Source organism: Polypterus senegalus, chromosome 4, assembly GCF_016835505.1.
Source record: "Polypterus senegalus isolate Bchr_013 chromosome 4, ASM1683550v1, whole genome shotgun sequence".
In the NCBI taxonomy this organism is placed as follows: Eukaryota; Metazoa; Chordata; class Cladistia; order Polypteriformes; family Polypteridae; genus Polypterus; species Polypterus senegalus.
Window position 1 is genome coordinate 112,542,046 of NC_053157.1, and position 16,664 is coordinate 112,558,709.

The following is a 16,664-nucleotide window of genomic DNA, read 5'->3' on the forward strand; positions in this document are numbered from 1 at the left end:
TCTGTCTCCCATAGTCTAATGATGTAATGAATACACCTTTGTTGTTATAAATGTGTATATTTATTTTTTCTTAAGCTTGCATTCTTCCTAAAGATACCAGGAGATGGTTCAGTAGACTAGATCTGTGAATGTGACTCCCTAACTGAACCAGAAGATAGAATTCAGCTCTGGTTAGTTGCCATATGAAATAGTAACACACAACTTACCTTCACTGCACAGGAACAGGGTGAAAACTACAAATGCAACTTTCATTTCTGTAAAAAAGTGAAGGAAAAGTTACTATATTGAAGGGTCATACCTTTTAAAACTAGACAATTATTGCCCCACTCAGATAAGATCTGCACCTATATCACTCTCATTCAAATGTGTAAAATATAAAGCACTCTGATTATTATTATTATTTTCCCTCCATCCGTTGTTGAGCCTGCTTAATCTGCCATTGTGTCATGGAGAACAGCGCATGCAGGATTTATAAAATTGAGTGGCATCTCAATAACTGAATGTCATCATTTATTAGATCAGATGGAAATTATTTAATTAAATTGCCACAACATAATTTTTGTGTTTTTTATCAGTATGTTAGTGAAATGGAGTTAGTTAACTACAATGGTAAGTTGAAGCAATTAGTATTATCAGTAAAACATATTAAATAATGTCTGCAATTCACAAGATTTAACAAAATCATAAAATATGAATTGTCATCTTGTAACCACACTCAAAAATAGTGATGACATAGGGGATCCATTTTTGGTTCACAAAAGACCCATCCATGCACATGAAGGCTCCAGGAAGAACCTTGATTTATTTAGACAAGTAACAGGATCCATAAAGTAAGTAAACATGAATAGATGGCAACAGATTTGTCAAATACCAATGGATCCTGATTTTAAAAGGACTCTTGCTGCATACAATATCACGGACTAAGTCCAGGTTTTCTTTATCTCTTAGTGTTCTGCTAAGTAGCCTACTATATAGTAAATATTGTTTTTTTCTATAGATTTCCAGAATTAAATTGTTCTTTGTTAAGCAATAGTTCTACGAGGAACCACATGACCCAGTAAAGAACCATAAAGTGTCCTTACAGACCTGTTATTTTAAGAATGTATGCACTTATTTTAGAGTGTAGATTACCGCTGCCTTTATTAAGACCATTTGATCACATCCCAAACTTAGCAAGGACATTATAAGCAGTCCTCTTCAAAAAGGTACAAAAGTCACAGCTGTAGACGTATTTCAATTTAAAAATCCATGCTATTAGAGGGAAATGGTCAAAAAAAGAAAACTTTTCTTCTGAGTTGCTTAAGTGGAGTGGTGGCACTGAGGTTAGGGATCTGCGCCGGCAATTGGAAGGTTGCTGGTTTGAATCTCGCAAATGCCAGAAGTGATTCCAGGCCCTTGAGCAAGAACCTTAACCTGTAATTGCTCCATCTTGGGTATGACATTAATGTGCATCCAGCCCTGCAAACAGGTCCCCCAACTTGCAGGAAAAACATGGAGGTTGGTGGTGAGATTGGCACTCCAGCCACTGTAAAAAACCTCATACTTTCCACACTGCACTTGGGTCCTAATTTGAGATCCTGCGGTACCAGTACATGCTCCTAACCTCTCCTATCTGTGAGTTGCTTAAGGTCTTTTCTGAACATTGTGTGACAGGTGATGAGTACTACAAGTAAAGACAGTGACCTTTGGTTTTGTGTAGTAAAAAAATGTAAGTGTCTGATGGTCTCGCTGAAAAACTGAGCAAAACTAAAAGGGAGTGAATTATGAACCAGAACCACATGTATGCAGGATTTAGAGAATTGAATAGTATCTGATGTGATGGGCATTCACGGTCATTACCAGACCGGGAAGCCACCTGGATGGAAGGAGAAGGGGAGAGAGCAACAGCTGGGCATTACCTTCCTCGGGACACTAGAGGGCAGCCCTCCTGGGTGGCTGTGGCACCATTGAATCCCGCAGGGCATGCTGGGAGTTGGAGTGTGGCACAGCCCTATTGGGTTCCATGGGGGCCAACAGGGTGAGCTGCAGAGCCCTAAAAAGGTCTTTCACCAAACCAGGGGCTGATTCTAGGACTGATTAATGAGCCACCTGGAACACTCCCAGGGTCTGCTTAAAAGGACAAGAGTCAGAGTCGGGAGGAAGAGGGACGAAGTTTACCAACAGGAGGAAGAGGTGGAGGAGGAGGAGGCAGCAAACGCAGATGACAATGAGAGAAGAAGGAAGAAGAAGAAGGACTCTGTATTTGGTGCTTGTTGTGGGGAGTGATGGAGATGCGCTCTACATGTGAAAATAAACATGTGCTGTGCTGAACTTGTGTCTCTGTCTGTCCGTGTCGGGGTTGGGGCAGCTGGAGTGCCCTTGGTTTCCACACTGAATAACTGAACATCATCATTTATTAGATAAAATGTGAATTATTCCACATACTTACATTTAGTGTGCAGCATAGTCAGGAATTAGCTGGAAGCATGGAGTTCCATCTGTTTCATGAGCTCAGTACTGGACTTTTTTTTAGTCTTGAATATTATTTTAGGTCGAATATTGACAGACGTCTGATATTTTTGCCAGATTGCATTTTACTGATTGGTCCAGTGGTTGGCATTCATAGCAGCACAGCTCCAAAAGGCAATGTTTGAATCTTGGAGCCATCACTGTCTGTGTAGAGTTTCAATATTCTCTCTCTGTTTTCCGTGGGTGCTCTGTTTCTCACCCATATATTCTAAAGACACTAACAGTAAATTAACTGCCAGTTTTAAGTTGGCATGGCAGGAGTCAGGGTGAGTGACTGTGGCTCTGTCTTGTGATGGACTGACCTGCTGTCCAGGGTTGGTTCATCTCTCTCAGTGCTGGAGAGCCAAATTTGAGTTTGGATAAATGGATGGATACAGGCAAGATGTGATGGCGATTTTTTTTAGATCTAATAGAACGGGGAGAGTAAAGAAGCAACAGGATTATTAGAATGTAGAGTTTGATATTCTGGGTGTTTCACTTGAACCTGCGGCCATTGATGGAGCATTCCCAGAAAACACAACTTTGTGTTTTCTTATGTGCGATTGTGCCATTAAGATGGACTGTAAACAGAGTGACCCGCATCAGTGGTCACTACTTATCTGTGAGGCGAGGAGAGCGGAAACCCGACTTCCAGCTTGTCATAAGGATGAACTTACATTTAGGTGTCTTTTTTCAAACGTATTTAATGGAAAAGATCTTTTCCCGGCACCAAATTCCAATTGAGGTGTTTTTTCAGCTCTTTGTCAGGTTGTTCACTGTTGAACCGCGGCGTCTTGCAAAATAAAGACATTCTTTTGGATCCATAGTGCTTGGAGATTTATTTGAAAAATAGCATGGACACTGGCGTGATGCTGAAGCTTGCCTGCAGCCGACCAAACCCCCACCCTCCCCATTAGATGAGGCGCGGCCGGCTACACGCGCAGACTGTCTTTAGTGATAAGAGCCCACCCGCCGCCCACACCCCTCCAGCAGCTGATGCGCCTCCCTGGCACTCTGTCTCCCTGTTGTCTCTCCATGGCCGTGTGCGCACAGGTGCCCGTGTCCTGGTGTCTGCAGGACTTTGGCGATGAATGAACTGCTGTGCGGCGGTCTTTAACCTGACAGCGCTCGTTTTCAAGCGGTTCAGCCATGGCAAATGTACGAGGAGTAACCAGAAGTGATATCTGGGTGAATTTCACCGATGTGTACCCTTCGTCTGCTGGAGATGAGCCAACGCGCTCTCCCGAGGACTTCTTGGGGAGTGTGGCCGGAGAGCGGTTAAAAGGCAGCACAGGGCGCGTTGATGCCACTCTCTGGGCGACAGGTGCCGTCCCCGCCTCTCTAAAGGAGGATTTTTGGGATTCTCCCCTGAACCACTGGATTAACGTGTTTGTCGGCTGCGTCCTCTGCTTCACCATGCTAGGTCTGGGCTGTACAGTGGAGGTGAGCCAGTTTGGGGAGCACATCAGGAGACCCATTGGAGTCTTGCTGGCCCTCATCTCTCAGTTTGTCATTATGCCCCTGGTGGCCTTCCTCCTGGCGCTTATCTTTTCGCTGAACGATGTGGCTGCCATCGCCGTGCTCCTCTGCGGCTGCTGCCCTGGAGGGAACCTCTCCAATATAATGTCTGTCTTGGTGAATGGAGAAATGAACCTCAGGTAGGCGATTTCGGCGAGGGCATCTTTCTTGTAGCTTTGCAAAAAGTTTCAAATACTAGCAAATGTAAAAAGAGAGCAATGCAAAGGGGCGCACAAATGTATTATAACATTAACAAAATATCAAATGATCGGAAATGACGGTTACGATTTTATGATGTTCTATACTAAATGTATTATCTTTGAATTGCTTGCTGGAATATGAAGGGTATGAATTTGTAATTTAAAACGTGTCTGATCGGAAAATATATTCGACTGTAACTACCACTTTTGGAGAATTCTCCGAACGTGCACTCTCGATGGGGTGGTACATTATATTATACAGTACATCTTTAGCAAGTCTAGTTAATCAACTGAATACTAATTCATGATGTTATGAGAACGATCTGTCATTAAACAAAAGTTTCCTTCGTTTTTTTCTTTTCCACAGCATTATAATGACAATCTCATCCACGGCGCTGGCTCTCTTCCTCATGCCGCTCTGCTTGTGGCTTTACAGCCGAGCCTGGATTAACAAACCTGTGGTGAAGCTCATGCCATTTGGAGCCATCATTCTGACCCTGTGCAGCACCCTGATTCCTATTGGACTGGGGGTTTTAATCAGACACAGGTACAGCAGAGCGGCTGACATCATCTTGAAGGTGACTACTGCATACTGGCTCCTGTTTTTTTCGCATCAGTTACCATGTAAAAGGGACGTGTGATTTAGGATGGAGATGGGAGATCAAGGTGTTTATACCAAGGGGGTGTCTCCAACACTTATTAGGGGCTCGACACGTACACCTCTAGGATAATGCATTTACTTGAGCATTATCGTTAGATGGAAAAGCAGATGGCGTCTTGGTCATAAGGAGAGTAGGGTAGGTTGTAATAACGTACAACGGGTGGAAAAAGGGCTGGGCTCTTAAAGTAAAGGGTGTGGAATGGAGTTGGGGAGAGGGCAACTGCTATATGCCGCAACTTGGTTGGCTCAAGTAAGGCAGCTATGAGCAGTGTACAGGCTCAGTGAGCCCTTCGTGCAGGTGACTGCCACTAAGGTGAACCCCAGGATAAGGCGAGTTTTACATCTAATTTTTTCTACTAGTACAATTAAGTTTTTAAATATAATTATCCTAATCCATACATGTTTAACACGGGACTAATTATAATGAGTACAATCTAACGGGCCAGGTCCTTTAGCAGGCGAATCAAACTTGATCTTAGAATCAGAAAATTCGTTGTACCCACCTTATTTGCCCCAACATCAAGCGACCACAAAACGTCCTTAGCTGAAGCCACGCCCCTTTTAAAGACGCCCGTTTCATTACGCATTGATCTCCAAGGAGGTCGGTCGTCAGGCCCAGCTGTTCTGCGCCGTCTTCGAAACGCCCGTTAGAAGAAGCTGCTTGAGCATTTTATGTGTAAAAAAGAGGTTGGCAAACGGCAACTTTAAATCGCCCTAGTTCGTTACATCACATTAAAATGCATTTTCGAACGATCTTAGACTTTTTAGAAGACTGAGTGCATTAAAATCGAGCTTTTAAAAATTTCTGTTCAACTTATTCATTATTAAGGAAGCTGTGCAAATGAGGTTTTATAGTTCTTGGAATAGTCCACAATAAAGAATAATATGAAAAGTGTTACCTATATATGTAATGACCTATATGAAGTATACTCCAGATATTTCACTCTTAAAAATACTAGTTCTTTAGTTGCACTGTACTTTACTGGGTTGTTGTTCCTCATAGAGCCATTGTTTATCAAAAGAAAAAAAAAATCTAGGAAGTTGGTTCTTTGTGTTTTGAAAAACTTCCTAATATGCAGAAAAAAAGATGTTAATTGAAAGGAAGGATAAATATAGCAGGACGCTAACAGATTAAGAAAATCTTGATTTAACTTGTGTTATTGTACATATGCAGAAATAGTCGTTTTAAAATCATGAGCTACTGGTATTTCACAAATCTGCATCTCTTTGTGATTATTTATTTGCATGGGGCATGTTATAGATCTAAATAAATAAAGGTTCTTTCTGGAACCTCCATGTGGATGGGTCTTTTGGGAACCGAAAATGGTTCCTCTGACGAACCACTGTGGCACTGGTGTTTTAAGGGTTATATATACTATATCTATATTACATATTGTGTATATATATATATATATATATATATATATATATATATATATATATATATATATATACTCATATATTTGTGTGAGTGGGTACGTATATACCCGTGTGTGTTAGACTCATTTTTGCTGCTCTGGGTTTCAAAATCCTATCCAAACATTCGTGATATAAGTTGCTCTCTGACAAGCTGGCAGGTTCTCCTAAATTCACTGAGAAAACGCAGTGCAGAGATGGATTTATGTAATCAAGAGGTAAACGTTCATACTCCACATAGAAAGCATTCAGGCGGGAATTAAGGTGTAACAATGAAGGGTAAGGAGGTGACAAATGTACCACACACAGTCCTTAGAAAAAAAAAAAAATTATATATATATATAATGTGTGTGTATATAAAATCAGTGTATATATGAACGCATATACCGTATCGCCATGTTGTACTAAAAGCGATCCTATTGCACAAACCATATTCAATTTTAATCTTGATACATCAAATAGGCATTTGATGGAAAAAAGACAACATGTCAGTCCGTTAATCGTGTGAGCCGTTTTCTTCGGTACGGTTACGTGGTGGATAACGCTGCATCACAACTCCCATAACTTTACTTCGTTTAACGGTCACAGGATTTTGATTTGGTTTCCGCACTCATCCAAACACTTATCTTTCTCGATTAATAGAAATGTAGACATGGACTTTTGCGGTCAGGGTTGATTATTGCCATAAAACAACGCTGTGGCTTACCTAGATTATGCAACTGAATAACGTATTCACAATACATTAATATTGTTAGTAAATTGTTTTCGACGATAAGGCACTGAAGAATGGTACCAACATCTATTAATACTTCTTCAGAGCAGCAACATGTTAATGATTGCAGTTAGAAGATACGAACAGAGATGGCCGCACGGTAACGCTGTGATAAGGGCTCCGGGGTAACAGTCGGGCTTCAAGTCTGGCAAAGACGCCGCTGTGTGGGGTCTGTAAACCTTCCAGTTTTACGCGTTTTTCTCTGCACGTTTCATTTTTTCACATATCACTAAGACTGGTCCCTTCGGTGAGCTGTTAATTGAAAATTATATTGATGTGATTTGCAACAAGGAGATATATATCAAGTATCACATGACGGGTGCACCCTGTGTAAAGTGTGCATGTTCTCCATGCGTGTGAGTGGATCTCCTCCCTCTAAAGACATGCAGGATCGGTGGATTGGCGGTGCTAAACTGGCCCGGGTGTGTGCGTGAATGTGTACTGTGTGTGTGTGTGTGTGTGTGCACCTTGCGATGAACTAGCGCCCTGTCCAAGTGGTAATTCTGCCTTGCGCCCAAAGCTTAGTTGGGATGGGCTCCAGCTGCCCCGCGGCACAGCTCTGGATAAGCTGGTTTAAAGATGAATCGTTATGAGTAGCTCCCTACTGGTCTCTTGCCTTGCACCTGAGGTTCCGGCTTCTCAAGATTCTGACAGTATTAAACAAAACATGTTGGCGGATATAACCTGCATTCGAAAGCCGGTGTAATTAGTAATTTTTCTGTAAATAAAACTTATTTTAGAGAAAGTGTAATAACCTTAAAATCTTACACTTTAATTTTCTGCAATTCAGCGCTGAACACTCATGCTGCTTTCAATAAAGTAAAATTGAAATGCCAGTTTAAGTTGCCATGAGAGTGAAATATAATCGAATGCACCCAATTACATTTTAGCTGAAACATCACAAAATATTCGATATTATAGGAAATTCATTATTTGCGAAGAACGCAGACTGAAAAGCACTACGGATCATAAACGATGCACTAACCTTCTGAGATCCCGGGCTTCGCTTTCCAGTTTGAAAGTTATCGAGTTTTGCAGAATTCTGCTCTGTTTTAACCCATATAATCTCGTTTTCTGGAGTTCCTCTTTTGGCGGTTTAGTAACGTTACCCAGTTCCTCTGTCGTTAATATAAAAATGGGATAACGTTCGAGGTCTGAGGTAATTTTAAACCAAAAAATGACCCCATTATTTCGTTATAGTTTAACTAATTGCCAAATCTGTTTCTCTTCTGGTTATCTGTTGCATCTTACATCACATTGCATTGTAATTCGCCGTCAATTCCAGCGCCGTTCGGCACGGGCGTTGTGCCCCTTGGTTCATCGTTTTATGCTAAAATGTTATTGTTGAATTTCTCGCTTACATACGGGTGGATAGACATCAACAACATTGATTTGTGCAGCACATTTATAGACTCAGGTTGTAGCTCAACTGCTTTACAAGATACCCCAAAATGTTACAAAAAAAGAAAACCAAATAAAAATTAGAAAAGAATAACAAATAAATACCATACAAAAATAAAAATACGCAGTTAAATAAAATACATATATTAGTTGAAAAGTAGAAAGTACTGTATATGAAACACTAGGACAGCCAGCAGCTGGGCTCCGATAAAACACCGTACTACCTGTTAAAAGCATCAAAACACTGGACCGTTCTTGCACATGGCCATGGTTAACGGGTTCTGACAGGACATGAGTATAAATTTATCGGATTAATTGGCAACACAACACGATGGGCAGACGTGCGCCTCACTGACCCTTTACATCATGAGCCAGGCAAGCGCATGGCTTCAGAAATCGAAATCCATCTCTTCAGTCTTATTGGAAGTGAAGCACTTCAACAAAACGAATGAACGGCTTACTGAGTCGGAGGACTGCTAATTCCTCAAGCAGACAGGCAGAAAGATCGCGGCGGCGCTCGCTTGTGCTCCTCCTTTCAGTTTAGGCTTGTGCCCTCAGGCTGGTTTAAGTGCGTTAGGCGAACGTTTTGTGGTCAGACAGAAAGTGGCATTTGCGAGCCTTTGTTTCGATTACTCGCGACTCATAAACCATTGCGTTGATATGTCCTTCACTACTTTCTGGTTTGTTTCACTACATACAGCACGGGATGGCTATTCTAATTTGGGCATTACGAGTTTACGCTTATTCTTTTGCCGGATTCTGACAGAACATTAAAGTTCTTGCATATGGATTCACTACCACTATAATCAAAATGGCTTGTTACGTGTTTATTTTCTTAACTGTCTGAGGTAAGAATGAGCAGCAACCGCTGTCAGATGATCAGTGTTAGAAATGAAAGCCGTTATTCAGAACTACAGTGAGCCATTTGGAGGGGCGGTGTCAACAATAAGAGAGCGGCCGATTGTAAAGCTGAGCGGTCTTACAGACAGCGATACTGAAATAGACGCTTATTAACTTCGAATGGGATTGTTTTCTCGTCTGTCCATCTGAACCTGCATGCTCAATTTTTGGAAAGGTGCAGAAGTGACCCTTGTTGGGGTGTTTGCCTGTCAAAGGGCATAGACACAGCCACTATCAATCACGTTAGAGAAAATGTGTTGACTATTATTTACATTTGTCTTATTCCTCAATCCAAAGTGAAGTACTGAGTCAGGATACACTACAGCTAATTAAATTTTAAAAAATGTGTTACACATGTAGAGTAAGTGATTTTCTGAGAATCATATAATGAGTCACATGAAGGAAATGACTTAACAAAGTTGAGGATTTATATCCAGTGCCATATACACAATACCACACTACTATGGCCTGCCATTTAGGCACACAAGTCAACCTAACATGGGTGTCTTTAATATGTGGAAGAAAGCCTACATATATATGACAAAAATAAGCCAACTTCATATGGATAGCTGAGCCTAGACCAATAGAGTTGTGAGGTGGCAGTGTAAAATAACATTCTTAAAACTGCTTAATGCAACTGAGGGTTGAGGAAGGCTGGAGTCTATCCAGCACCACCAGCAGAAAGGCAAAAGCAGAGGGGGTGACAGTCTATTTCAACAGAGTGTAACTACAAATCGCAGAACCTATGAGGTCAGTCAAGTAACACCCCAACATCACGACACGCGCTCAACATCAATCATGAAACTTCCATCTAATTACACTATGGTTGGGTTAAGATTAGGCAAGGTGGGGAGTGTTATCTGACTCAAAGGGTGTTTTGTGACTGACGTTGAGAGGATTACCTGACCTACGTCATAGGTATTGTAGGCTGCAGTTAGAACCATTTTGTCTATTTGGGAGTTCACATTTGCAAATACTCATAATCACACTCATACAGGGGGAACTTAAAATAGTCAACAACCTGACTAGCACATGTTTGAGCAGACTGAAGGAAAACCATCACAGACACAAGAAAAATGTCAAGACAACAACAGGGTGTTGGATTCAAATCCAGGATACTTGATACTTGAGGAAGTAATACTAGCAACTGTGCCACTGTGGCATATTAATAAGAATATTTTGAATCTAAGGCTATGTGAACGCATTTAAAAACACAGACTTTAGTCTCTATTTTTGACTTTTGTGTAAACTAACCCAGCGCATTTAACCCTGAAAATGGAGATTTTTGAAAATGCTCTCCAGAGCTGTATACTTTTAAAAACATTGGATCGGTGTTGTAATGTGGATGGGTAAAAATATAGACTTTTAAAAACCACAGGCTTTAATTGTGATCTAATTGGTCTCTGCTTATTACATAGCCTTTTCCTGACTGGATCCTGCTCATTATGTTTCATTCCCTGATTGGTCACCCTTCATGAAAGAAAATCACATTCTCATATAGCGAACACAGAGGAGTTGCCTTCCATGGCGCTTGTTGTGTCACTTACCTAACGAGTCAAGTCAAAATTTATTTATAGAGCACATTTAAGGCCACAGAAGAGGTTTCCAAAGTAATGCACATGAAAATAGATAAATAAAATCAAAGATTGATAGATAAAAATTTAATAAAAAGAAGTAAATAAAAAGAATAAACAATTGACAAACATATGCATCTAAATTGTATTTTGTACAGTTTGAATGCTGCATACAAACTACCAGTCACTACAGTTCTGCAATAAATCCCATGGCTGGCAGTGTTGTCATCCCTTCATGGATTCTTCAGTTGATTCATCCATCCATCCATTTTCCAACCCGTTGAATCCAAACACAGGGTCACGGGGGTCTGCTGGAGCCAATCCCAGCCAACACAGGAACCAATCCCGGGCAGGGTGCCAACCCACCGCAGGACATACATAAACACACCCACACACCAAGCACACGCTAAGGCCAATTTAGACTCACCAATCCACCTAACCCGCATGTCTTTGGACTGTGGGAGGAAACCCACGCAGACACGGGGAGAACATGCAAACTCCACGCAGGTCTCCTAACTGCGAGGCAGCAGCGCTACCACTGCGCCACCGTGCCACCCTCAGTTGACTCATGCATGTCCAATATAGGCAAACAACTGTGTCATATGTGTTTTCAGTCATTTTAGTATGGGAGGAGATACTTTCATAAACAATGTGAAAATACTAATGTGAATGGAGATCAATTTAGATTAAAAACGCAATTTTTAAATGAAAACATAGTAATTTGGATATTTGCTTGTTAAACACAACAGAAAAAAAGACTAGTGTTTAACAGGACATTGTTCATGTAAATTTTTAGAGATAAAAAAATAAAGCTAAGATAATCTGATAAAGAAACAGTGTGCTTAGGAGAAGCTTCCATTTACTGCATTTGCACGATAATGTAGGAGCCACTTGCCACTTAGCGAGCACACTGGGCAGGCTGTTTTTTATAGGCTGTAGTGTGCCCAAAGACATCTTAGGAGGATACTACTAGCAGCTCAGGGCTAAGTGATGTAAGCATCATATGATCCAAAAGCTTTTTCCAAAGTGGAGATTAATTTTAAATCCACCTGCAACTCTCTGTTGATGATGAGAGAAGCCTCCAAGTTGTTTACCACACACACATAAAAATGACATTTTAATGGTGAAATTGCACCACTTGCACATTGGTATATCTGTGGCCTTAAAAAACATTACTTGGGGTAACTCATGGAGGTATCTGGTCACCATAAAGGTCATGCAAAGTATGAAATCATTTCTCTCTAAATAAGAAGCTGAAATGTGTTTTTGCATTGTTTTTCTTACAGATCTCCTTGTGGTCGATGCTGATCACTTTGGTCCTTCTCTTCATCCTGACCGGTTCCATGCTTGGACCAAAGCTACTTTCCACTATCCCTCCCTCGGTTTACATGGTAGCAGTCCTGATGCCCTTTGCAGGCTATTTATTAGGATATGGCCTGGCTGCCCTTTTCAAGTTGCCTCCAAACTGTCGGAGAACAGTATCCCTGGAGACGGGTTGCCAAAATGTTCAGCTATGCACCGCCATTCTAAAGCTTGCTTTCCCACCTCATATTATAGGCAGCATCTACATGTTTCCACTGCTTTATGCCCTCTTTCAGTCAGCCGAGGCAGGTCTCTTTGTCCTAGGGTACAAGGTATACCGGAGAGATGTCCTTCATAAACAGGAAGAACCTGATGAGGACGAGGACACAGATATCACTTATAAAAAGCTAAAGGAGGAGGAGATTTTGGGGGATGCTGCTTACGGTTCAGTGACTGTGTGTGAGCACAACTTTGGCAGCAGTGAAGCGAGACAGAGTGAAACACAAATGTAGTGTCTAGCGGCAGGCCGCAGGCTGAATGGTGCATTACTGGACCATTACCACAGATGCTGCTACTCACAGATAAAATCTCAGCACACTCAAGGGTTCCTTCATCTTACTGTGATTGTCACTGATTCAGTTTCATGAGCTTCAGTGAGACCATGGCTTTTATCATTAGTCACAGGTCAAATACTGGTATTATGAAATGCTGTTGCTAATGCCTTAGAGTGTAACTGTGTAGGTTTTGCATCATGAGTGCACACATTGTGTCTGTCACACATGCAGAGGACAAAAAAAGTCCTTCTGACTGGATCCACAGGCCTTTCATTCATTCATTCATGTTTAGAGTGCCAGAAGCATTTTACTGACTATCCATTTTTCCCGTTCGTCACAGACATAGCCCTATGTGTAACATATTGTTGTCTGATAAACCTCGACTAAACACAGGACAGGAAAATGACTGCCTTAAAGGTGTCATGGAAATACCAATGGAATAGTCCCACTTTTGTTCTGATACATATAAATTCAGCTCTTACTTGGTATTTAAAAACATAATCTGTGTTTTTTTTACAATGTAATTGGAGATGTGAAATATTCACAATAATTATTATGTTTGTTTTTTTTTTAACTGATGAGTTAAAAAGAAATGGGGAAATGACATCTGCTGAAAACATCACCTTTGAAATATTTTGGAGTCATCCTGTAAAACAAGGGTGATGCTTAACTATTACCCAGCACTGAGAGTTTACTAAAACTAATAATTTCATAACCTTTCAGAACATACTGAATGGCAGAAATGTCATAGCTTCATGTTCATAGAAGAAAAAAGTCTAGCATGTAACGTTCTACATATTTACAACATGAATTTACCAAAATATATGAAAGATGCAATAGCATTAGTGTACTTGAAAAGTTTGAACTGTAAACATTCAAAGACCTTTGGAGCGAAATCAAAATTCACAAAAGTCTTTCTTAAATTCATATGCCCAGCTCTTTGAACATGTTGTTGCTGGTATCAGCCGTATAAACTTTGAACTTTAAGAACTAGAAACTTGAATAGTCGGAGTTCACTGAACAGTTGTTTAGTGCTTAATATTAACAAGTGCAAGTCCACAAAATGTCATAAGAATCAGTCCATTCATTTCAACAGTGTTCACAAAATCTTTATCATGCACGCAAACACACAGTCAATGATATTTCCAAAAATGCCCAACATAGTATAGGAATAGCAGAAGATGTTTCTCTGTTGGAAAGTTGACTTTTTCATGAAAACAAGTCTTTCAATATGAAATATGGAAAAAGTAAAAAAAAAATGCACAATGAAGAATTAATGTAATGAAACAGATCAAATATTTGCTATGTATATCAATTTATTAAGTTTACTTTTATTTATATTTATCTATTTCAAAATGTAGGCTGTCCTGACAAGATCAGGAACAGGGCAGCAACCAAACACATTTGGGCACTAATCAATTATAATGAACATTCAAACTCAGTTATACTGGGTCAGATTGCAGTCACCAGTTAACCTAAACCGCACATCCGGGTCACAGGGAGGACATGCTAAATCCACAGAGACTGTGAACATTCTGAAATTTGAACCTAGGAACTTTAAAGCTGAGAGGAAACAGTGTTAACAACTATACCACCACAATGGCCAAATTTACTTTGGTAATTCAGATATTAAATTATGTAAGAAAATTTAAATACCATACAATAAGTTTTCAAAAAAACGGCCAGAAATGAGACAAAGGTTAGTTGTGGATTTATGAGTTTAAAAAAGTATATTAGTGTTTCAGTCTTCATAAATATGTATCTTTTACCTAAGTGATATTCAAATCAAGAATAATTTCTTTAAGCCACAGTCCATTGAAATACTTGTCTTAATTAGTCATTGTTTTAATACACGTAACATTGGATTATTATTATTGCCTGTAACATATTCTTATGTATTTTGTTTTATGGTTTGTAAGGTGCGATTGACATAAGTGCTGTTGTTTCATGTAACTAGTGTAACTAACTTTTGACATCAAACAAAAGGGAAGTTCACCTTGTTGATAGAGGGACTCATTTCAGTACTCACAGGTGTATATGTTTGTACTGCTGCCCACTACACCAAACTTATCGAACATCATTACTCATCTTACATGGTTGTCTGACACACAACACTCCTTCCTAATGCTGCACTACACGTGTCTATAATTATTTTCCAGTAACTCAGCAATTAACTATACATCCAGTATATGCTGCAAATAAATATATCCTCAAACCTGCTGACCCCCAATTTGGGGTCATAAACAGCTGAACATATCACAGCAGCACTTGCTTCAAGGTAGAAAGCTGCCCAAAACAAGGTGCAAGTGCATCATAGAAATCAGTAATTGTTTCTGTAACAAAATGTTTTGAAAGCAATATAAATGGAGAACTTGCCTGTATGTTAAACTACTAGTGATCCACTTTGTTTTACCTATGTTGAAGAAAAAAAGCAAAAGCTGCTGGTTCATCATGGCTCCTGTGCAAATCAAAGAAAAGATAAGACTTGTGTTGAAAGGAAGAAGGTCTTTTTTATTTGAATAGAAATGTTATAAATTCAAAGGCTTTTTTGCTAAGAAATGTAAAATGGACATACAAACCATTCTTAAGAGCACTGAGTTTTAGTACATTTTATTTCATATTGAAAAAGAATGTTGTGAGTCAAAAATACAAACTATTAAAATCTATGCAATTGATATAAAAATATTCATCCATTTTCTAAACCTGCATATCCAGAGCAATTGCAGTTGCTGAGTGTGATATGCTCTATAACTTGTCATGTGCCATTAGTCTTGGATTGACTGGTGATTCCAAATTGGCCATACTGGAGACCATCTGCATGTATAAATGAACCCTGAGATGGACTAGCTGTCTCCTTCATTGGTTCCTGCCTTGAAACTGACACTGCTAGAATATGCCCTGGTCCCCACAACCTTGATTTGGACCAGGTAGGTGATGAGACATTATCTTATTTTTCCCATCACATATGTCACAGACTTGGAAGTATTTGCATCCTTTGTGCTGCTTCAAACAATCAGTCTGCTAATTCCAGTGTGAATCACCTTTTAAAATAAACATCCAAGTAAACAGTGAAACTTAAAAAAAATGGTGGAAAACATCATCAACCTTAAGGGCTGGAACTAAATGTCTTAGCAGTGTGCTACTAATTGTAAAGAATACTCTTAAAATCCATCTTAAACTTTTATTATATTCAAATGTGTTTCAGTATTGTAGAATTGTTTATTTTGGATGAGATGTGTGAAAAATGTTCTACAGCAAGTAAAAACACAGCAAATGCTGTTCAGAATCTACAGTACATGTGGAACTTGTAAATGGAAGGAAGCCAGTGGCTGATGTTTCACAGTAGCACTGGAGAGAACCAATTTCAAAAAATGGATGAACCTGATGGTAGCAAGAGGTCTTCTCTGCAAATACACTGAGTGATGACACAGTAGAGTGTGTGGACAACTGAGTCTGAATAAAATATTGCTCTGTGAATGGTTGGATGAAAACTTGCTTTTGAGTTACTTGTAATGTGTCCTTCACTCTCTGTGAATTCCCCTAGTCATGTGTATACAAAATGTGAAGTAGTGGAAAACACACAAACATGTAATAACATTGACAGAATGACAGCTGCAAAATATGGATCTGACTTGTGCAAATCTGTCTGCTGGCTGAACAATTTGGAGGACGGGCAGAACACCTAGCAGCCATGTGATGAAATATTCATTTAGGCAGCACTGACCTCCAAAGTGGGGAAGTACCTGAAGATTTGGACCCTTTTTCTATTCTGGGGACTTACACAACTGTGCTGTCTTTAATCACTGAGAGTTTAAATTGGAATTCTACAGTAACATAAGCTCGTTATGTGTTTATTCAATAAAAAAAAGTAATGGTGGA

The 16,664-nt window shown here is 39.9% G+C and overlaps 2 protein-coding genes across 2 annotated transcripts in view; one reads left to right on the plus strand and one right to left on the minus strand.

Annotated features, from left to right (window-relative positions):
• The window catches only part of LOC120527588 (peptidoglycan-recognition protein SC2-like), a 27,866-nt gene extending 19,707 nt beyond the window's left edge, over positions 1-8,159 (minus strand). Inside the window, exons 1-2 of the mRNA XM_039751181.1 lie at positions 8,040-8,159; positions 207-254 (exon numbers count right to left, since the gene is read on the minus strand). Coding sequence (XP_039607115.1) covers positions 207-252 — 46 coding nt within the window. The 5' untranslated portion in view covers positions 253-254; positions 8,040-8,159. The remainder of the gene's footprint in view (positions 1-206; positions 255-8,039) is intronic.
• Positions 3,467-16,664, plus strand: slc10a4 (solute carrier family 10 member 4). The gene is made up of 3 exons (XM_039751180.1): positions 3,467-4,145; positions 4,573-4,783; positions 12,216-16,664. Exons 1-3 carry the CDS (start codon positions 3,637-3,639, stop codon positions 12,741-12,743), a joined length of 1,248 nt encoding a protein of 415 aa, XP_039607114.1. The 5' UTR covers positions 3,467-3,636; the 3' UTR covers positions 12,744-16,664.